The 23,365-nt window shown below is 36.6% G+C and overlaps 1 protein-coding gene and 1 long non-coding RNA gene across 3 annotated transcripts in view; one reads left to right on the top strand and one right to left on the bottom strand.

Annotated features, from left to right (window-relative positions):
- Positions 1-202, top strand: part of LOC127850904 (uncharacterized) — a 4,748-nt gene extending 4,546 nt beyond the window's left edge. Inside the window, exon 2 of the long non-coding RNA XR_008035552.1 lies at positions 96-202. This is a non-coding gene — a long non-coding RNA (uncharacterized LOC127850904). The remainder of the gene's footprint in view (positions 1-95) is intronic.
- LOC127850900 (uncharacterized) overlaps positions 1-21,426 on the bottom strand; it is a 23,205-nt gene extending 1,779 nt beyond the window's left edge. Inside the window, exons 1-8 of one of the 2 annotated variants that reach the window (XM_052384302.1) lie at positions 20,489-21,426; positions 19,680-19,794; positions 14,761-14,959; positions 8,339-8,452; positions 7,176-7,292; positions 5,041-5,235; positions 4,204-4,341; positions 1,118-1,234 (exon numbers count right to left, since the gene is read on the bottom strand). In XM_052384302.1, coding sequence (XP_052240262.1) covers positions 1,118-1,234; positions 4,204-4,341; positions 5,041-5,235; positions 7,176-7,292; positions 8,339-8,452; positions 14,761-14,767 — 688 coding nt within the window. In that variant the 5' untranslated portion in view covers positions 14,768-14,959; positions 19,680-19,794; positions 20,489-21,426. Of the gene's footprint in view, positions 1-1,117; positions 1,235-4,203; positions 4,342-5,040; positions 5,236-7,175; positions 7,293-8,338; positions 8,453-14,760; positions 14,960-19,679; positions 19,836-20,488 lie in introns of those variants that run through there. The other variant, XM_052384303.1, reaches the window with a different exon arrangement.
- Positions 21,427-23,365: the final 1,939 nt, after the last annotated feature.

Raw genomic sequence — 23,365 nt, forward strand, 5'->3', positions numbered from 1 at the left:
ACTTTCTACTAATTTTTTACCTAAACTTTATGTGTATATTCATAATTGTGATTTGATTGAAATCCGTGTGTGAAATTAATTTCTTCTTATTACAGGATCCGAAAGAGGCTGGCTCAGATGACGAGGAAGCTTACTTGGATGAGGATGAAATAAATAAGAGATTTGTATTGTATTCTAAAGATTGAATAAATGAATGCTTCTATGGATGTTTTATGTGACTGTATGTTTATCTGCATTAATAACAAAAATGTTTGGGCCAGTAATATCTGACTCGGGCTTGTTCAAATTCCCATAGTTCTAGCCCAACTTGCTTGTAGATTTAAATCTCAATTTCAATGACTGTCAACCCAAATTAATTATTGTGGGAATCCCCTATAGCTTCTAGACAAGATTATTCGGACAATTTTAGATGAAAGTCACTAGCTTGCTTCTCCTGTTTAGCCAGTAATAAATTACCCATAGACAAAATATGTATGCTAACTAATAGAACAAGGGCTGTTTGTAAAACATGCATGCCCCCCCATATGGGCTCTCCGTATTAGTGACGGCCATTGTGTGAATATGTTTTTTGTCACTGTGACCTTGACCTTTGACCTAGTGACCTGAAAATCAATAGGGGTCATCTGCCAGTCATGATCAATCTTCCTATCAAGTTTCATGATCCTAGGAATAAGTGTTCTTGAGTTATCATCCGGAAACCAGTTTACTATTTTCGGGTCACCGTGACCTTGACCTTTGACATAGTGACCTGAAAATTAATAGGGGTCATCTGCGAGTCATGATCAATCTACCTATGAAGTTTCATGATCTAGGCCTTAGCGTTCTTGAGTCATCATCCGGAAATTATTTTATTATTTCGGGTCACCGTGACCTTAAAATCAATAAGGGGCATCTGCGAGTCATGATCAATGTACCTATGAAGTTTCATGATCCTAGGCCCAAGCGTTCTGGAGTTATCATCTGGAAACCACCTGGTGGACAGACCGACAGACAGACCGACATGTGCAAAGCAATATACCCCCTCTTCTTTGAAGGGGCGGCATAAAAATGATGCCTTTAAAGAAATAAAAAGCTTAGCAAAAAGTAGTTTCGGAAAATAAAAAAAATGATCACATACCTTTATCCTTTTGTGAATGCACAGTTGAATGGGTGTTAGGAACTTTGTCTTCAGACGAAGAAACTTCCATATCACCATCTGAATCCTCATCAAGTATGGCAATTGCTTTTCCAACATCTGCAAACCCAATTTAAACTTATATGTAGAAGATACGACACGTGTCACTGCGACTGTTAGTGTGAATTCAAACAAAAACCCTTAAATAGTAGAAGCAATTACAACCTTTTATAACATTGTTGCAGTACACAATCATAACTAGAGCTTTGTCACAGACGTGACGTTTACCCCCATGTGTCACATTGACACAGAGACTATTTTGCATGATGTCGTCACAAAACAAGAGAATGTAATTTATGGAAATTATTAAGAATTATTATGCCATTATCATTAATAGCCATTTTTACCTTTGAACTCTTGAATCTTTCACATGACACGCCGTCCAATGACTGAACAAAATTAATGTACCGATTCATTTCAAAATCTCACAATGAATGACATAGTTATGGTCCAGACAAGATCATTTTTTGCCATTTTTGACCTTTGAACTCAAAGTGTGACCTTGACCTTGGAGATATCGAACTTATTCTTTCGCGGGACACACTGTCCAATGATGGTGAACAAAAGAGCCAAATGATATAAAAAATCGTACACGACATAGTTATGGCCCGGAGAAGCTCATTCATGGCCATTTTTGGCCTTTGAACTTAAAGTGTGACCTTGACCTTTGTCGACGTAATTCTTTTTACCCGACACACCATCCAATGATGGTCAACAAATGTGCCAAATGATTTAAAAATCTCACAATGAACAACATAGTTATGGGCTGGACAAGCTCTTTTATGGCAATTTTTTATCTTTGACCTTGGAGATATCGACATAATACTTTCGCATGACACACCGTCACATGATAGTGAACAAATGTACCAAGTTATTTTAAAATCGAACGATAAATGACATAGTTATGGTCCGGACAAACTTTTGGTATAAAACACACTAAGTGACCCTGTGACCTAGTTTTGACCCGGCATGACCCAATTTAAAACTTGACCTAGACATCATCAAGATACAACTTGTGACCAAGTTTGGTGAAGATCGGATGAAATTTTCAGGACAGACTGACAGACGGACAAAGTGACTCCTATATAGCCCCCATTACCATTAATGGGGGTTAAAATAAAATAAAATATATATAAGTAAAGCTGTGCTAGATTTCCAAGGATAATGGCAGGGTACAAACAGAATTTACAATATTTAATAGTGACAGAACTACTGTATAATAACAAATGTGTTTATTTTACTAATTTTATTATGGTTGAATCATTTATTCCATTTATGTTAAGTTCGTCATTGCCTAATAGCCAACAGTGGTAATGAACTAATACAAGCAATTAGAATGCTAAACATTGTCAATGTCAAGTTAGGTTAACGGCTGCCTGGGTACCAAGCAATGAATAATATCATAACCAAAACATTAAAGCACTACTTGACTGATATTATACATATTACAAGAGCACCGCATAACTGGTGCTACTTTCAGCTACGGGTGCAGTTTTGAATAACGAAAGCTTGTCAGATTTTTTTTTATTACTTAGGTAACAGTGACCTTGACCTTTGACCTTAGTGACCCAAAAGTGTTAAGGTTTCAGCACGAAGCAGACGGCAAAATGAGCTGGCTATGAAAATAAATCGGGCCGAAAACGCCGAGCTAAAAACAATGTCCATCTTTAACAGAGCATACCTGCTGTTAAAAGTGCTGAACCAAATTTAACAACACTCTAGTTGTGTGTTGAGTTCCACTGCTTTCAGGTTCTGTATCATCAGAGTCTGTGTCAGGGATGTATGCTGGATCATCATCTGAGTCACAGTCTGAATCTATTAAGAATATGAAACACAAAGCATCCATTACTATTCTTAGCAGAACAAAGCAACTATCCTGCGTTCATTTGTCGCTAACAGTAGCTACCATTTGCAAACGTTTGCAACCTTTAACCTTTTGGTTTCCTAGTCAGTCAACCGCTGATACTTTCTACTGGGTACCAACTCCTAACTTTATCAGCTACCACTTTCTTTTTATTAAATGGAAGGCAGCATTCTGATTTTTTAAGATATCGTTTTTACCTTTTCAGCTACTAAATGTATTGATTAACAGACAAATTACCAGAAACAACCGTTATTTAAAGCGATAGTAATTCCTTTCTTCTTCTATCTCTGTTTAAACAATATTGTATGCAGGAAATACAATGCTTCCAGCTTCAATAATAGTGGCTTATCAGATAATGTTATCAAGACTATATGCCGTGCAGTTCCAAATCATTCTAACCATGATGATACAGAAAGAACAAAAATATGAGCAAAAGCTTTCCCAAACGATGGATATCAATAATTTAACTTAATAACCTAGTTTTCTTTTATAAAAAATAGTTTTGAATTTGAACATGATGTTATCAGTATAAGAATTATTAACAAGGGCTGTTTGTAAAACATGCATGCCCCCCCCATATGGGCTGTCCGTTGTAGTGGCAGCCATTGTGTGAATACGTTTTTTGTCACTGTGACCTTGACCTTTGACCTAGTGACCTGAAAATCAATAGGGGTCATCTGCGAGTCACGATCAATGTACCTATGAAGTGTCATGATCTTAGGCAAAAGCGTTCTTGAGTTATCATCCAAAAATCATTTTACTATTTCGGGTCACCATGACCTTGACCTTTGACCTAGTGACCTCAAAATCAATAGGGGTCATCTGCAAGTCATGATCAATCTACCTATGAAGTTTCATGATCCTAGGCGTATGCGTTCTTGAGTTATCATCCGAAACCAATCTTACTATTTCTGGTCACCGTGACCCTGACCTTTGACCTAGTGACCTCAAAATGGATGTGGCCTGTATAACTCTTCAAGGTGCATCTACATATGAAGTTTCAAAGTTGTAGGTGGAAGCACTTTGATTGTAGGGCCAATGTTAAGGTTTTACCATGACGCAGACGGCGGACGTCAGATGGCATGACAAGCTGGCTATGACAATACCTCGGGTTTTCTTTGAAAACGCCGAGCTAAAAACAATATCCATCTTTAACAGAGCATACCTGCTGTTGAAAGTGCTGAACCAAATTTAACAACACTCTTTCTAGTTGTGTGTTGAGTTCCACTGTTTTCAGGTTCTGTATCATCAGAGTCTGTGTCAGGGATGTATGCTGGATCATCATCTGAGTCACAGTCTGAATCTATTAAGAATATGAAACACAAAGCATCCATTACTATTCTTAGCAGAACAAAGCAACTATCCTGCGTTCATTTGTGGCTAACAGTAGCTACCATTTGCAATGGTTTGTAGACTGATGTAGACATTTCACTTGAATATTTTTGGCCTACAAGTTCGAGTTTTCAGTCAGACCTTGTTTTTCTTTCAGGCAGTCATATCTGTAGGTCTGACAGAGTTTCGTGAACTGCGTCCTCAACTCAACCTGTACAATCTTTGTTTTTCAAAGAAGCTGTATAAAATTTCTTAAGAAACACAATTTTCAAAATCTCACTGTAGTAGCAGAAATGTTTGAACTTTTTAAATAACTGTGCAAAGATTGACATCATAAACACAAAAAACATAGTCTTGAGAATAATAGGTTGTTTCCTTGGGTTTAAAAGCTGTTTGTTTAGTTTTTCAATTACAACAGCTTGGCAGCTCACCTAAGCATCATATTTGTGATAAAACATAAAACCAGTATAAGGCATCTACCTCCAAAAGCAACTGCATACTATCTCACTTACAGTATTTTCACATCCATGAGGAAATCAATCAGGGATGAAATGTCATTAGATCACAGTATTTGTCTACTACAGCACATTACGACATGGACTACTGCGCTATTAAGCTTAACACCTGGCTCTGTGACTTATGAGTGGAGTAATAGGTCTAAAATTTATACCTTCTTGATTTGATAGATTGAATCCATCACTGGAACTAACTGGTTCAATCTCTTTATAAGCCTCAGTTGGTTTGTACTGTGGATATACTGGGCTTAAACCTCCTGACTCCATACTGGCTGGTTGCGACTTCAGAGATTCTGACTCATGAAGGACATCTGGACTTTGGCAGTCTTCAACAGTTACCTCTTCAATGCCTGTACATATATATGTATAGTCAATACTTGGATCTCGTGTTTATTATGCATAAGTGGGTCTTACTGAAATCGTGATAAACTATATTTTGGGATTGGACTCCAGAGGTTTACTGTAACATATATAGTCAACAGGTGGACAAAAAAAGTATATTTGCTTTTACAACTTCAGTTTTGCTGTTATGTATTTTATTAGTTACAAAGTTCTTTTGACGGTGGACATTGGTTCCTTTACCCATTCATGTATTATATTTATGTAATTTTAAAGCAATGACCTCATCTCCCCTCACAGCCATCCTTTCCTCGCATGTTCATTTATTTTCATTAAATGTTTGTTTTGCAACAGTCATTGGAACATATTGTTAATTCAAATTTTTAAATTGTATGGACTTTTTGACACAAGTCAACAGTGAAAACAGTGAAGAAAGTCTGACCGAACCAAATTCCCTGATTTTTCCCTGATTTCAGGAACTTCTCCAAAATTTCCTGACTTTTCCCTGACTGAAAAAAGTGAGTGTTTTCCAGGTTTTCCCTGATTTCCAAGTTGGCTGGGAACCCTGCCCGACAGTGCACATATGACCCTGAGGTGTTACCCTAGGTGTAATATGTGCACTGAGACGGTCGGGTTTAAAGAGTTTAAATTTATACCTTGAGGATTTGGCTTCTTCAGGAACATTTTTTTTTAAATCTCACTTGTTACAATACACCTTCCTAAAAAAAGGAGCCACATTTTTTATGCTGATCTATAAATGGGTCTAAGTAAATATATATAATAGTAAAATTCAATCTTTTAAGTCATTGGTCTTTGATCACTAAACAACTAGAGCTTTGTCACAGACGTGACGAATATCGCCACATGCTGCATTGACACAGAATATTTTGCATAAAATAAGAAAAACTTATTCTACCAAGTTTCATGTTGACAGATTAAACCAAACTCAAGTTATTGAGTGGAAACCATGATACGGATCAATTCTCTTTTCTTTTTTTTAAGTCACTGTGACCTTGACCCCATAGATCATAAAAGAAATCCGAGGCGAGGTCTTGTCAATAGCATCATTTAAACAGAGTTTCATTACGGTATCTCATATGAAATAGAAATTATTTATTGGAAACCATTATTCTATCTTTAGCCACAGTGACCTTGACCTTCCTTACTAGATTCAAGTTTTTAAGGCTTCATTTCCAACCCTAATAGAATGATGAGCAGCAAACGGCATAAAACCTGAACAGAGTGCGAGTTACTCCCAGGCTGTTCTGGTTTTATGCTGGTTGCATTTAGCCTTTTTACTCTGCGTCTGAGAGGGAAAGGGTTTTAAAGCATATTAAGCTTATCGTCATAAATAAATACAAGTATACAATAACAAAATATGTTTATACTAAATACAAAACATTCATCATTTTAAAGAACATTTAATTTGAATAACCATAAAATAAATATGGATCTTGAGAATGCCACATGGTTAAGGTTAAGGAATAGTGACCACACACTGTCAAGTTCATTATAATGTAATAGTTGTTGCAATTATTAAATTATTCATTATAATGTAATAGTTGTTGCAATTATTAAAGTATATGATTATCTGTGTGAAAAAATATAATAATTTTAAACTACATATATATGACATTTTCTCTTATATTTAAGAATTTTGAACTTTACTAACACATCTAGCTTTCTTAACACAGTTAATTTAACCAAGGCTTTTTTCCTTCTTATAGAATGGCAGTTTTTCACAAATTTTGAGAAGTTTGCGACTCAAATTTTCACAATTAAAAGAACTGAGCAACCTAATTTTTTACATCTATTTCAAATGTATGACTCATTTTTGGCAATTTTGAAAAGGTTGCTACTCATTTTTTCACAATTTTGACAAGTTTATGACTCATTATTTCACAAAAAAGGGGAAAAAAGCCTTGTTTAGCTATTAAGCAGTTATATAAACCTGTAGCTGTGCTCGACTCTCTGTCGTGAACGTGCCTGGAGGCCCCAGCCAGGCCTTGTGCTAAGATGGATTCTAGAAAAATCTCAGCAAACCGTTCATAGACGTCTCGATGAGGTACTGATGTAGAAGAAAATCAATACATACATTAGAGACCCGAACAAATTCATGAGCCACATTCTGGGTCGTAACGTAACAAGGGCCGTAACGGTAAAGATTTTAATTACATTTGTACTTAGCAGAGTTCCAAAGTACAGTCTATTACAAGATAAATCTGAGCCGATTTTAAAAAACGTATAGCAAATTTTGTAATTTAATGACGACCTGCTCCATGAAGTTTACTTTCAGTTTAGAGCCGCCGTGATCAGTAACATTTTTGTGTTTTGCATCCAATTTGAATGTTCTCCAAAAAATATAATAATAAATTCACATGTCTACTCAATAGCTATGTATTTTTAGAACACATTTCGCGAGAATTTCTCACGAAAAATGACATGTACAATGTTTAAATCAAAGTTTTAAGCTGTGATTAAAAGTTTCAAAAACACCCAATGCGCCCTTTTTAAGAGAATCTCCGTGCAAAATGCCTTTTTTTCAAGTCATGCGCCATGCCCCTCTGCTTTTCTAGATGAAACACTACAAGCTAACTCCAATATAACCCCCTAAACTTCGTTTGTGGGGGTATAATAAAATCATTCTCAAAAGTTAAATAATATCTTTTGTAGTTGTAGATTATTCGGGTATTAATCCTCTCATTTCACAAATAAACTGTTCATAACAGATGAGATGGCAAGCATAAATGTCTTAATGAACACAAAATATTTTGCATGTTGTCTTCACAAAAAACAGCCCAAACCATGCTCAATGTTAAAAACGCACTAAGTGACCCCGTGACCTAGTTTTTGATCCGGCATGACCCATATTCACACTTCACCTAGGTATCCTCTAGATACAACATCTGACCGAAGATCGGATGAATACAACTTGAATTAGAGAGCGGACACTTAATACAGACGGACCGACCGACAGACCAACAGACAAGTTTGGTGAAGATTAGATGAAAACAACTTGAATTAGAGGGCGGACACTTAATACGAACCGACCGACAAGTTCACTCCTATATACATCCCTAAACTTTGTTTGTGGGGGTATAATTGCATTTATACCTTGAGGATTTGGCTCCCTTCTATCATGGCTCAGACTGGCTGGCTCTTCACTTGGCTCCCTCCTATCATGGGTCACACTGCCTGGCTCTTCACTGTCAGCAGTTGACATGGACTCTGAAAGAACCAAAGTGAAACCTGTAGATTGCATTTGATCAGCACAGTTAACACTGGCCTGTTGTATCATGAGAGGCTCTGACTCCTGTATAGTTGCCTCAATGCCTGTAAACATATAATGTCAACAGTGGGGTCTTGTATGTCTATTATCCATTGGTGGGTCTTGCTGAAATCTATAGAAACAAGGGCTGTTTGTAAAACATGCATGCCCCACATATGGGCTGTCCGTTGTACTGGCAGCCATTGTGTGAATACGACTTTTGTCACTGTGACCTTGACCTTTGACCTAGTGACCAGAAAATCAATAGGGGTCATCTGCAAGTCACGATCAATGTACCTATGAAGTGTCATGATCCTAGGCAAAAGCATTCTTGAATTATCATTCGAAAATCATTTGACTATTTCGGGTCACTGTGACCTTGACCTTGTGACCTCAAAATCAATAGGGGTCATCTGCGAGTCATGATCAATCTACCTATGAAGTTTCATGATCCTAGGCATATGGGTTCTTGAGTAATCATCCGAAAATCATTTTACTATTTACTATTTACATAAAAATCAATATGGTACATGCCATATAAGGAAGTCATAGTATTTCCAACCAATCAGCCTCAACCCCGCTCAGGTAGTATATGACATATTTTGCAGGGCTACCTGAGGGGAGACGATGTATGAGGGATATACGAATCTGTATATCCACCTCATTAACTAATCAAATAGCATCAAATTTATTCAAAGTATTTTAAATATAAATACATGTATATAGTCAACAGTTGTGTCTAATTATCCATTGAAATCTACATAAAAAGTATATTGGATAGGACAACAGCAGTTTTGCTGTTATGTATATACATATATAGTCAACAGTTGGGTCTCGTCATTATTATCCATTGATGGGTCTTTCTGATATCTACAGAAAAAGTATATTGGGTAGGAAAACAGCAGTTTTGCTGTTAAGTATATATATATATATATATATACATTTTGTTTAATGTTGGGTCTCCACATTTTTATCCTTAAGTGTATCATTTTTGAAATACATATAGTTATAAGTAGGGTCTTGTCTTATTTTCGGGTAGATGATCAGAGTTAGAACCACACCTATTTAGGGCATTCTGTCAAAAATGACTAAGTTATTGAATGTTTTTATAATACACCTCCATAATGCATGTGTATACTCTACGCGACCCGTGATTTGTGCATACATCTCTCTTCACTGCGATCTATGCAGCGTGACAAATCGAGCTGATTCCGAGCAAATTTGACCCCAGGGGCATAATTTGAACAAATTTGAAAGAGGTTCACCACATGAACATTCCTGAGAAATTTCATCAGAAATGGACCAGTAGTTTAGGAGAAGATGTTTAAAGAAAAAATTAAGGCACGCACGCACGGACGCACACACGACGGACCATGACATAAGCCCCGCTGGCCTTTGACCCGGGGAAGGGTCAAATTTGACCCCAGTAGCATAATTTGAACAAAGTAAGTAGAGAACTATTACATGTCACTACATACCAAATTTGGTAGACCTAGGCCCTATGGTTATGGACAAGAAGATTTGTAAAATTTGCACAAAATAGGCTTTAAATAAGCATTTGTTCAATTTTGTGACCCCCGGCGCAGGGTCAAATTTGACCCTTGGGGCATAATTTGAAGAAATTTGGTAGAGGACTATGAGATGTCTCTACATACCCAATTTGATAACCCTAGGCCCAATGGTTATGGACAACAAAATAGGGGTTATATAAGCAAATTTTCAATTTTGTGATCCCGGGGGCGGGTCAAATTTGACCCCAGGGGCATAATTTGAACAAATTTGAAAGAGGTTCACCCAAGGAACATTCCTGAGAAATTTCATCAGAATTGGACCAGTACTTTAGAAGAAGATGTTTAAAGAAAAAGTTAACGCACGCACGGACGCACGACGGACACAGGACCATGACATAAGCCCCGCTGGCCAGATGGAGCTAAAAATAAATATATATTTATTTTTTTAGGTGGATTTTTTTTTACCAGAAAGGGGAAACAAACAGCCTAGTTCGGCGTCTGTCATAGAAGGTAAAAAACCCGTTTCTAAAATGGGACCCAGCAATACTTCTTATAGGACCCAACAATATTTCTTATATGGTACCTGACAATATTTCTTACAATGCTTATTATACATGGGACCCAACAATGTTTCGTATATGGGACCCAACAATACTTCTAATATAGGACCAAACAATATTTCTTATATGGTACCTGACAATATTTCTTACAATACTTCTTATATGGGACTTATATGGGACCCAACAATATTACTTATACGAGACCCGAAAATTAGTGTAAACATGTTTATTTCTTATATGGGACCCTACAATGTTTATTACTTGTAAGAGGCCCAACAATTCGTATTACATGTATTTAGGCAGAAATATTGCAATAATAAAGCTTCAAACAAGGATACATTGTAAACAACCTAATAAATAAATATTCTGCCCATTGGGAATTGGCAAAAATGACTTCGCAAACTGGAAATCTGAAATTGGAAATTCTGCAATCTGGTACAAGATGGCGAAGATCACAGCTTAATTGCTTTATTCGTCCATATAACAGATTTTAATGGCATAGAGGTTAAACGACTTTCGACAGCTCATTGGTGTTAATCTGTTGTGTAATGTCAATAAAGGTGTGAAAAACTCGCAAGTCATGTTTATAACTATCAGAGCAGTATGTGTAAGAAAAATAAATGAATTAATCCAGGCAATTTATTTCGTGCTTATGCAGTGCAACTGTGAACAGATATTCACTTTCATTTTAACCCATTATCAGAAAGTACCACTCAAAATGTGCAGCTCCATGAAAAACACATACATGCCAAATATGAAGTAGCTATCTTCAATATAGCAAAAGTGATTGCAAAATGTTAAAGTTGGCACAAACAGACCAACAGGGGAAAATCCATATGTCCCCCACTATAGTGAATGGGAACATAAAAAATAAAATGGGCTGGGTGGTGGTGGGGGGGGGGAGGGGGGTATAGTGTAAGGGTGTGGTGGTCATTTATAAGGTGGGGGGGAGTCTATTGTGGTATGTCAGTTAAGAGTTGTTTTGTCAAATTATCAGTCAAATCTAATCATAAATAAAGAAGTTATGGCAATTTTAGCAAAATTAAATAATTTGACCTTGAGAGTCAAGGTCATTCAAAGGTCAAGGTAAAATTCAACTTGCCAGGTACAGTACCCTCATGATAGCATGAAAGTATTTGAAGTTTAGAATCAATAACCTTGAAACTTTAGAAGTAAAATGGATCTAAACACAAAATTCACATAACTTAACCAAATCTTCAATTTTCTAAGCATAAAGGCCCCATAATTCCGTCAGAATGCCAGTCAGAGTTGCATGACTTTGCCTGCACAGTCCCCTTATGATAGTTAATAAGTGTTGCAAGTATGAAAGCAATAGCTTTGATACTTACGGAATAACGTGGAAAAAACACAAAACTTAACCAAATTTTCAATTTTCTAAGTATAAAAAGGGCACATAATTCTGTCAAAATGCACGCCAGAGTTATCTAACTTTGCCTGCCCAGTCCCCTCATGATAGTGAGTAAGTGTACCAAGTTTGAATGCAAAAGCATTGATACTTAATGAGAAAAGTGGACCTAAATCAGGGGGTTTTCAGCACTGTCTGCGCCTCCGGAAAACGGAGGCACTCGCAAAGCAAACGGACCCGATCCCAAACCAAACTATAAAAAAAAAATCCCAACTTCCAAATAAAAATTTATTTTTTTTCTTTAAAGAATGAAGTGTCTTATAACTTGTGTGACTAACCAGTGTTTGTTTTGGTAAAAAATATCTGCTAAAAGGTTTTGACTGTTCAGTTCTTATCTCAGAGTGTAACTGTAACTAATAAACAAAAATGCAGTACTTGAATAAACGTTGAACATGCCCAATATTGCATCTGTTTATATAAAGAAGACAAAATAACAAATAAAAACAAATTTATTTGTTAAACTACTGAATTATTTAAGCATGATTATTCACTATTTTTTCCCAAATGAGCTGTTTCATCAAAGCAAAATTTCACAAAATGGCCAATTGTGTCGATAAAAAATTCCCAATTTGGTCAGACTCCTTTTCCCAAAATAGGCAGAAAAACCCCTGTAAATGCAAAACTTAATCGGACGCCTACGCCAAGGTGATGACAATAGCTCATAATTTTTTTTCAAAAAATAGATGAGCTAAAAATGAAAAGATGCAAACTAACATGAAAATTAAATCTTAACAAGCAGGCTGTAATGATACCTTTGAATTTGATTTTGCCATTCACTGGATAATTCAAGTATCATATACATGTTCGCCCTAGGTGGCAGACCATTTAAAGCGGGTATATACGATCTTGTAAAATATTTATTAATTAATATAAAATGTGCAAAAAACTTATTATACATATATTTCAATATAAACTAAAATACAAGTAAAGAAGAACATTTGTCGGAAAATGCGAAATAAGCAGAATATTTAAAACTGAAATCGAAAAAGCCTGTACAGCCGAATTCGCCAGCATGTATATCATGCATGTACGATGTGACGATGTGAATCTAAATTTAGTTTAACGGTTCATTTTAAATTCCTGCAGCGATATTGATTCATACCACACACAAACACTTACTTAAAAGACGAATGCATCGGTTATTGTAGGAAAATATGTACGAATTATCTTCGTCACAATCAGCTTGGTGCGCAAGTTTGCATTTGCTGCATTTTATGAAATTCGTCTTAAATGTATCATATTTGTTTCAATATATTACAATTAAACGCATTTAAAAATCGAATATACCCGATTTAAGTTATGTTGGTTTTTTTTTATAAGAGATGTACATGAATATGTGTGCCAACTATCATTTGCATACTTTTGACAGTATTGAAATTATCATAACTATTTATCAGCCTTGAAAAAAACTGACAACCATGATGCAAAGTTGGCCATAAAAACTAATTTTCTTTGAACGTTCTGCTAAATTGTATTTCACAAGATTGGCTTACTCAATAATTAGACAATTTAAACAAGAATATTTACCTACTTACTTCCCAATATTACCATTCAAAGTATCATTACATCCATTCAAAACTGTAAACTAAACATACCATTGGCTTTCTTTTCCTACAAATTATTGCAAAAGTAACTTAATATTGATTTTATAAAAGGTACCAGATAACACAAGACTAAACAAAAGGTCCAACAAGATGTGTTTGTGAAACACAATGTCCCCCTATATGACGTTTGACCTTAAAGGATGACCTTGACCCTTCACCACTCAAAATGTGCAGCTCCTTGAGATACACACACATTTCAAATATAAAATTTCTAGCTTCAATATTGCAGAAGTGACATTACATGAGCAATTTTGACCCATATATTTGCCCTTGAAGGATTACCTTGACCTTCCACCACTCAAAATGTGCAGCTCCATGAGATACACATGCATGCCAAATATCAAGTTGCTATCTTCAATATTGCAAAAGTATTCATAAAATGAGTGATTTTGGCCACATATATTTGACCTCTGACCTTGACCTTTAACCACTCAAAATGTGCAGCTTCATGAGATACACATGCATGCCAAATATGAAGTTGCTATCTTCAATATAGCAAAAGTTATTGCAAAATGTTAAAGTTGGCGCAAACCAACCAACCAACCAACAGACCAAAAGACAGGGCAAAAACAATATGTCCCCCACTACTATAGTGGGGGACATAAAAAAGCCGCCCAATATTGCTCACTTGATGTCAACAGCTATAATAAAGATTGCTGAACTCTTATTGATTTGTGGGGTTGATTAACTTGGAACATAAGATGAATCTGATAGCTCATAAATTTTTGTAATAGATGTGATCTCCAAGGAAGGAGCAAATTTTAACCAAAGGGGCATTATTTAAACAATCCTGATAGTGGACCAGTTAGAGACGCTAGATACCAAATACAAATGTATAAATGCTCTTTCCTTTTTGTTACAGGGAAAAAATAAGAATGTGGCGTCTCATCAGGATCCAAACTGTTTGCTATTCTAATAATATTCTATGAAAAAAACTCTAAGAAAATGCTAGTTTTTGAAATTCAGCAGATGAATTAAGGCAGGAGACACATTTCCCAGCATGCAAAGGGTTAACAGCTGTTTTTGAGGATACAATTATGTTAGCGAAAAGCCATAAGCTGTTTAATGACAAAAGTTATGTTAGTAGTTTGACATCCATTCATGTGTGCTTCTTCATGATAATGGCATCATCTATTTATTAAATATGATGTATATGATATAACTAACCTTCCATGGTAGATCAGACACACCATAGTCATAAAGAAGCTCCTCTCCTGTCTGAATGTCTCTTTGAGCAAATAAGCATAGGTATGGTTTTTTATTGACCTCTATGCATTTCATTTTGCAGTTTTGTTCTTTGCCTTTGCCATGATTAACAAGTCGACCCAAGAACTGACCACTTTTGACTTCCAGGGTAGAATCGATGCTGAAAACATACATTTGTAAGTTAGTTAATCAGTCTTGACCTTATCTGTGATTTTTTTTGCTTTAATTTGTTACAGCCTGTGCCTTTTGAATTGGGAAAATTAGCGCGATAAACCGTGAAATTGGGGAAAAATAGCGCGATAAACCATAAAATTGGGAAAAATGAAAAGCATTATAAATAGGATTATAAGTAACAGAAGTGATATTGTTTTTAAGTGCATGTTCAGGGAGTTTTCTAGAAAAGGAGTCTGGTCAAATTGGTTTTTTTTAATCAATAAAAGTGGCAAGTTTGGGAATGATTTATGGACAAAAATGACTAAATTCAAGTTATATATTTTGTAAGATGTTTAAAAAATAAAGTTGAGAACTAGATTTAAGAAATCATAATTAAGTTATATGAGACTTCATTCTAAAAAAAAATAAAAAAATAAAAATAATTTATTTTTTTTTGTTGGAAGTTGGGCTTTTTTTGGGAAATTTTGGTCAGAATTTTGGGAAAAAAACATGTATTTTTGCGATTGGGAAGCAGCCGAAATTCGGCTGTAAATTTGAGCAAAAAAATCACTGCTTATTAAAAGAGGCCTCACATTTAGGTTAACTTTACTTTCTATGTAGACCTAATCCTACATTAACAGCATTCATATATTATGTTGGTGCATTTGTTTGCTTGCACACATATCCCCACCAGTTTGTTCATATATACACATATAGGCATGAAATATTACCTCTGATACTAAGTTGCATCAAAATGTTTCCCAGCAAAGTGTCACATTCCTCACATTATGATCATGTAAATCATACAATGAGTATTGGAAAACTTACTGCAAATGTGCTGCTTATATTTTCTTTTTCAGTAACTTCCATTTAACCGTATAGGCATTACAAGAGCTGTCAGAGGACAGCGCGCTCAACTATTCTAGTGCTTGACAGTATAACGTAAGCCATCATGGGGTAATTGTTCATATTCAATAAGTTCATGGTAATATGGTCATATTATAAGTAGAAGAGGGCAATAATTGAAACATATTGATCACTTATGTTTTAAACAAGTTGTACTTTATAGACGATTCTGAGTTCAGGTATATTTTCCACAATCTATTGAGCATTTGTGAACACATAAAACAAACCAATAAGATTGTATTTCAAGTTTGATAGCAATAGCTTGGGTGGGATGGTTGGACAGTCCTTCAAAAATAAAATAAAAAAATATTTGTTGATTTTTTACAATGTTTTAAAGAAAAAAACCTTTTTGGTGGGGGCTTGGGTCTGAGAGAAGGGTATAATGTGCGGTAGTGGTCATCTATTAGATGATCCAGAGCTCCAGATAAGGTTATGTGAAATTCTTAAGTTACTACCAGATTTTAAACAAGAGCACCGCCTTGCGGGTGCAGACTGCTCATCTATTTACTTTTCAAAGGTGAAGGGACTCTCATTTTCAATCACAAAGAAGGGAGGGGTGGAGTGATGAGGGGTTTATAGTGTGGGGTTGTGGACATTTATTACATTATCTTCCAAAAAAGCGAAAAAAAAAAAAAAAATAGGGGGCGGGGGGAGGGGGGGTTGGCGGTGGCGATGGGGGGGGGGAGTATTTTTTGGGTGCGATGGTTGGACGGTATTTCAAACATAACCATGATCAATCTACCTATAAAGTTTCATGATCCTAGGCCTAAGCGTTCTTGAGTGATCATCCGGAAACCATTTTACTATTTCAGGTCACCATGACCTTGACCTTTGACCTAAAAATCAATAGGGGTCATCTGCGAGTCATGATCAATGTACCTATGAAGTTTCATGATCCTAGGCCCAAGCGTTGAGTTATCATCCGGAAACCACCTGGTGTACGGACCGACAGACTGACCGACATGTGCAAAGCAATATACCCCCGCTTCTTCGAAGGGGGGGGGCATAAAAATAGCAATATATTGGAAATTCAATTTTGTCTAGAAGCCCGGATGACAAAACCCTGTTGTCGGATCAAAAAATTGATTTGCGTTTCGCAATTGTCTCCCGCAAATGTCTCCAGACTTCGCAATGATCAATACACAAATTAACATAAAATTCGAAGCGTTTGGATTGAGAAATGAACAAAATGGTGTTTTATTATTTTGAAAAAGCAGCAATAATTAGCATTGTATCGATCTTAGTACCATCAGAATTTACTTTGTTTACCGTCCGTGCAAATTTACAATGGAGTGCGCCGAATAATGTTTTGATATCGCAGGAGAGTAAGCGTATGTATTTTCAAGATTTTCAAGTTTTCGCAATGTGGAATTTCATTCCAAGGGTGGTTGAACCTCTGCCTAAAAACCTTAAACTAATGAAGAGAAGCTTGAAGTACAGAGAAAATATGAAAAGGATAAGAGATAGTTTAGAAGATAGTAGTTTTCTTTTTATAAATGCACAATACATTGTGAATAGTCCGGAAAGTAAGCTGAACTTTATGTCAAATAACATTGTCGGACCACTTGAATCTTGGAGGACCAGTAAATTCTGAAAGCTGGTGGTCCTTTGGGTCAGTACGTAAAAAAAAGTTAGTGTCAAGCCCTGGTAGAACTCATCAAGGTGCATCTACATATGAAGTTTCAAAGTTGTAGGTGGAAGCACTTTCATTGTAGAGTAAAATGTTAAGGTTTTAGCATGACACAACACGACGAGCTGGCTATGACAAAACCTCGGGGGTTTTCTCCGAAAACATCGAACTAATAAAAAACTACCACCGAGTAAAAATCTTACAACCTTAAGCTTGGATCAATTGGGTTATATTATAGAATTTACAAACAGGCCTTTTTCTGTCTATTCTGGGAAAAAGTACCTGGAAAAATTGGGATTTTACCAGTCCCGGTTTCTTCCGAATTGGGAAGAATTTTCATGGACAAAAGCATTGTTTGGGAAATTATTTTTCATTTTTTTTCTTATTTTATGAAATGTTTTCATACATAATTATTGCTTAAAAATGCTATTTAAGTATTAAACTCTTTTTTTACCATGCAACAAGCAGCTGCAGCAACAGTCATTGTCCACTGCTAACGTAAGTATGAGTATGATAATAAAACACAGTCTTTGTTACGTTTGAAGCTCAAATGATATACATAGCTTGATATGTCATTAAGTATTTTTTATGAACATTCAGTCGAACGACCTGCATCCAACATATTGTTATTCAAAATTCAAGTTGCCAAATGTCTGAAGGCAACCATTATTTGAAACACAAAAGTATAGCTAAACATCATAAATGTATAGTATTGAAATGTTAAGAAGCTGCAAAGGGTAGTGACTCTGAATCTGGCAGTGGAAAATGAGTCATATTCTTGGTTAACCGTTGAGTAGACTGATTGGCGGTAGTATTTCCCCACAAAACATTCAGTTTTTGTGTGTCTTTCAGGTCATTTTTTGTATTTTACTTCAATAATACTTAGAATTATGCGACATTTTTTTAAACTGCGTCAGATTTCTGTATTTTTTTACCTTAACTTACTCTTCCGAACCACAGTAACGTTGCAAGTTAAACTAGTCCACATTTATTTACCTCAGGCCATTGATAACGATTCTCAAACAATTTACAGTAATTAATGCGTACACATTGTTATCAATTGTTGTATACATACCTGATAATTCTGAATAATCCAGCACTTCAATATTTAAAAGCTAATTCTGACCGAAAATGACCGTAAATGTGTCTTAAGAAATGCATAGACACAAGCGTCCGTCATTGTTTGTCTGAAGTCTCAAGATCCCAAAATTGCATTATGGAACGCTCGATACTATGACATTTTACGCATTGGCATGTTAAAACACGGTGCCCAAATTATTTAAAACACAGTATCTACTGAGAAACGCATTTTTCGGCTCCATTATTTCGGTTGGAAATTGGGAATTTTTGTTTAGATAATTGCGAAAAAAACATCCATATTTGGCATTGGGAATGGGTCCGACTATCGTACCTGTGAGATAGGCAGAAAAAGGCCTGACAAATGTCCAAGCTACAGTGCTTAAGTTCATTTTGAAATATTTCAAATTAATTTAGCTTTTTTCCAATAGCTTTCTCTGGATTAAACTATTTAAGATGTAAAACAAGTTTTAGTGTTGGAAGGGGAAGCTTGGTATTAGTTTATAGCCGTATGGATACATATGGCTGAATGTTACTGCTTCAATATGAGTATCATAAAGTCTTTAAAGAAAGCTACAACAATCCATATTCCATTAAAATTTTCCTGTACATTTTTGCAAAGAAATATTCAACTTAGTCCTTTATAAAGGACACAGAGGGAAAGTTGAGAAAAAAATCGGTTTAAAAATAATACAATGCATTTTTCATGAACAATTCTAGGGAACAGTTAAGCATTTGAAATGTTTGATTCCATTCATAAACCCATGTGGGACAGACAGACACAGTGATTCCAGTATACATTTAGCCCCAATCACTTGTGGTAGGGGAAAGCCATATAAAAAGATTCAGCTTTTAAATGGAGCAAATAATGGTTATAACATGTAATTAACCTTTAGTTTATGACGATTTATTGCAATTTCTCCCCAAAAGTGCTGGTCACATGGTATTTTTCCCCTTTTGAGAGGCTAAGGCTGTATCCCAGGTTTAATTGTTTGTTTGCCCTTTTTATTTCTTTAAACATATACAGGCAAATACATATAGTGCCAGCTGAAATTGAAATTAATAAACTTCTTTAAATGACTTAAGGTCAAGGCTATCTGTCAACAAGAAATACCTTTAGGTGGAATTGTATCCACACAAAATCCACCAAGATCTGCATTCTTTTTTATACTTTCCTCTGCCACCAAGTCTGGATTGGTTCTTTCGTCTTTTCTTCTTTTTGACCGCATCTGTTTATACATACAAGGAAAACCTTCACATTCCTTGGTAGATTTTGATTCAAAGAGGAATCTTAAATAATGCATGAGCCACAGTGCAATCTCCAGGGATTTTCTTAAGAACTTTTCTTCCACTTGCACTGGGGGCAAGTCACTATGAACATCTACTTGCCCACAGCGAAAACAGGTTGTCCACTTTCACAATTATGCTTATTAAAATATACTTTAAAAGATAAACATAAGAATGCAATCTGTTTATTTTATATCATGTAATCAAGGACAGGTTTTATCTCCTTTGTGACCCGTCGAAAAATGGTCTTTTCCACTGGAATTTTTTTCCCCTCAGCCGGTAAATTTTTGCCTCAATTTTTGTTTAACCTTCAAATATATAAGTAAACCAGATCCAGTGTAGAAAATAATAAAAATATTGCATAGAACATTAACCAGCTTTCATACAACTTGTTAACAGTACCGGCCAACTTCAAGTGACCCACTTCTTCCCCACTTTATTCAGAGGTTGGGGAAGAATGACCCACAAATACAATGTCCCTGAACCAATCTCTCAGTTTAAATTCAGTAATTTGCAGAATAATTTTAAACTAAACATATAAATAAACTTAAACTAAAGATTATCATCACCAATATCAATGGGTAAACAGCAATAAATACGGCCTGGGGGCAAATACAATGCAATACAGTATATTACCTCGTGCACAAAAGAATCTGCTAGGCCCGTATTCACCAAACAAGTCTTAGACTTAAGTCTAAGAATAAAGAAAATTGTTTAGGTCGAGTCCGTCAGGTCGAGTCCGTTAGGTCGGTCATGTCGGGTCCACTGTCCGCGTCGAAAGAGAGCATGGCGATCCCAGCAGGCATAGCATCCATCCGATTGGTCGCGAGCCCCATTGGCGGGTTTTCTTACAAAGTTGTCGTTCGTTTCTTTCAAAGTCCATTCGGAATGGGAATCAGACAACTCGCCCCAAAGACATCTCACCCCAAGACAATTCGCCCCTGAAATCTGAACAAGCGTGAAATGTTAAACGACGTTTAATTTGACGGCATGCTTTCATTTTCTGTTCAAAGATTTTTTAATCAGACATATTGTATGATAGTTTGGTTTAAATATAGAAGAATAATTGAATGCTTTTGTGTTAGTTATGTTTTGTAAAAGTGTGAGTTGATGAAAATTAATTATGCCGACATGCTTTGATTGTCTGGACACAGATTTATGAGTAAGACATATGGTATCACAGTTTGGCGTGATAAAAAACTACATAAGGTTATTAACAAGCTTAACCAGACAACAATGCTCTTGTTAAAGTAATTGACCACTCGCCAGCTGTCAATCAAACTCACGTAATAATCAATCAGATTTCGTTTATTGCGGCCACATGGTCCGACAAACAAAGACTTACGGAGTAATGGAATAAGCGTTTTATGAAAACACAACTTAGTGGGCGGAGCGATTGCGTATTTGGCGACTGATCATTTAAGAGGGCTGTCTGTATATAAAGCGGGCAGTTTTCAGTGAATCATATGCCCCAGACCAGACCACGATACTAACCTGGCATATTACAAAAACACATAGGAATGCTGTCTTTGCTTTTATAACCAGAAACACTAACGTGTGCGCTCTCCCTAATGCCAAATTTACTATCATCTCAAACTCAGCCCTCTCTTCTTTCATCAAATAAATGACCTATCAAAACTAGTCTGGCCCTTACAACACCACAGTCTCACAAGACACTTAACACAGCAATAAGAAAGAATTTACAAAGAAATTTTCTACCCCCAACGAACTAGTCATCTCGGCCCAATCAAACAAACATAGTCCCTTTCTTCTATCATCAAATACATGATCTTTCAAAAACTAGCCTGCCCTTCGCAATAACATTCAAACTATATACCAAATAGCAACAGAGAGAGCCCACGTTACCGTAAGATATGACACAAGACAGCAGAACTACACATGTATATAAGTACCGATACTAACACTATGTACTAATATGTCCTCCGCGAGAGACGTTAAACGGGGGTGCAGTGTATCGGTGCTATACACCGGGCACTTAAAAGAACCAGGGGCGCCTCTGGAATCGGGGCGTTTCCTGTATCCTGCTCGAACCCCCACTAACACCTCTCATGGGGCGGAGAGCACAATAACCACACTTGGGTAAATGAAAGCTAGAATACAGGACATAAACTATAATACTATGAGTTTTACAAATTAATATAAAACATAAATAAATCATATGATATAACAACGGCATTTTGAGATCATTTATTTACTTTACCTATCCAATTATAATAGCAAATATAACATAACTACAAAATAAATACATCCCAGCTTGATACATGGTCTGGATGTTTGGCAGGTGGGTGGGAAAGAACGATGGTGACTCCGGGTGGGGCTTTGGGGGGCTCCATGGTTGGTTCTTGACTGATCTGTTGTCGCGCGCAGCGAGAGGGTGGATGAGGGTGCTTGTCTCGAGGGTCTTCAGCGGTTGGGTGCTCGGGCCGGGGCCGTATGCGGGCGCGGGGGGGGCTCGGGCTCGCTCGGCGTGGGTGCGCTTGTGCGGGGGCGGCGTGTTCTGCGATCTGGGAACTGCAACGATATACAGCCCTTCACGACTGACCGACGACCGTAAATAACCGACAGACACCTCCTCTTCCGCTCCAGACAAATGCACAACAATCACATACCACATACTATACACAACCATACACAGATCAACATCAAGGGACCCGGAACACATGGGCGTGGCACTCTCATACACATCACCCGTTATGAGTGGGGGGTTGTGAGAGCGTTATGTGTGTGTATTCTGGGTCTTACTTACCGAGTGGTGTTGGTATGTGGGTCGCGTTGAGTGTCTTGTACATAAGTAGTGTGCGGGACACTCGGCGGGATCCGCACCTCATCACCACCTTACGGTAAATAACACATTAAGGTCTCATTGGCCAACGTGCACGAAACTCTCTTTAAAATTAAATTATTTGGCGAATACCCGGGAAGCCGGGGTAAATTTGACCTACTTTGGCTCTAAATTAATCTTTTTCCCTTGAGAGGTCACAGGGGCAGGTCGGGCTACCATAACCTCGTGAAGAGGCCAGTAGGACCTGTAAATAAACTCTGAAACACACACAGTGAATCATAAATTGAACTAATTTATATAAATATTTCAAACATTTGTGCTTCTTTAATGTAGGATACAATAATTTTACTGTGAGAGTAAGTGAGTTTTGTGTTTCTGCAATGGCAGAAGTGGTAAAGTGCATACATTGTGGAAAGACAGTTGGGCAGAGGCAACGTGCTGTTTCTTGCGATGCCTGCGAGCGATGGCAACACTTAGGTTGTGATTCTGGTAAGTGAACTTATAATATAATTATTTGTTATGACTTACATTTTTCAGGTCAGGCATATAATGTTTTCCCATAACTAATGAATCTAAATCATTTGATACTTGCATATTATCGGGTAATCAACCAATGTCCGTTAATCCGTTGACACATAACAGATACCTGATAACGATAATAAAACATGTCATATAAATGTGGGAAGTCGCTTGACCGTTACCTTTGCGTT

The sequence above is a fragment of the Dreissena polymorpha genome, chromosome 11, assembly GCF_020536995.1.
Source record: "Dreissena polymorpha isolate Duluth1 chromosome 11, UMN_Dpol_1.0, whole genome shotgun sequence".
In the NCBI taxonomy this organism is placed as follows: Eukaryota; Metazoa; Mollusca; class Bivalvia; order Myida; family Dreissenidae; genus Dreissena; species Dreissena polymorpha.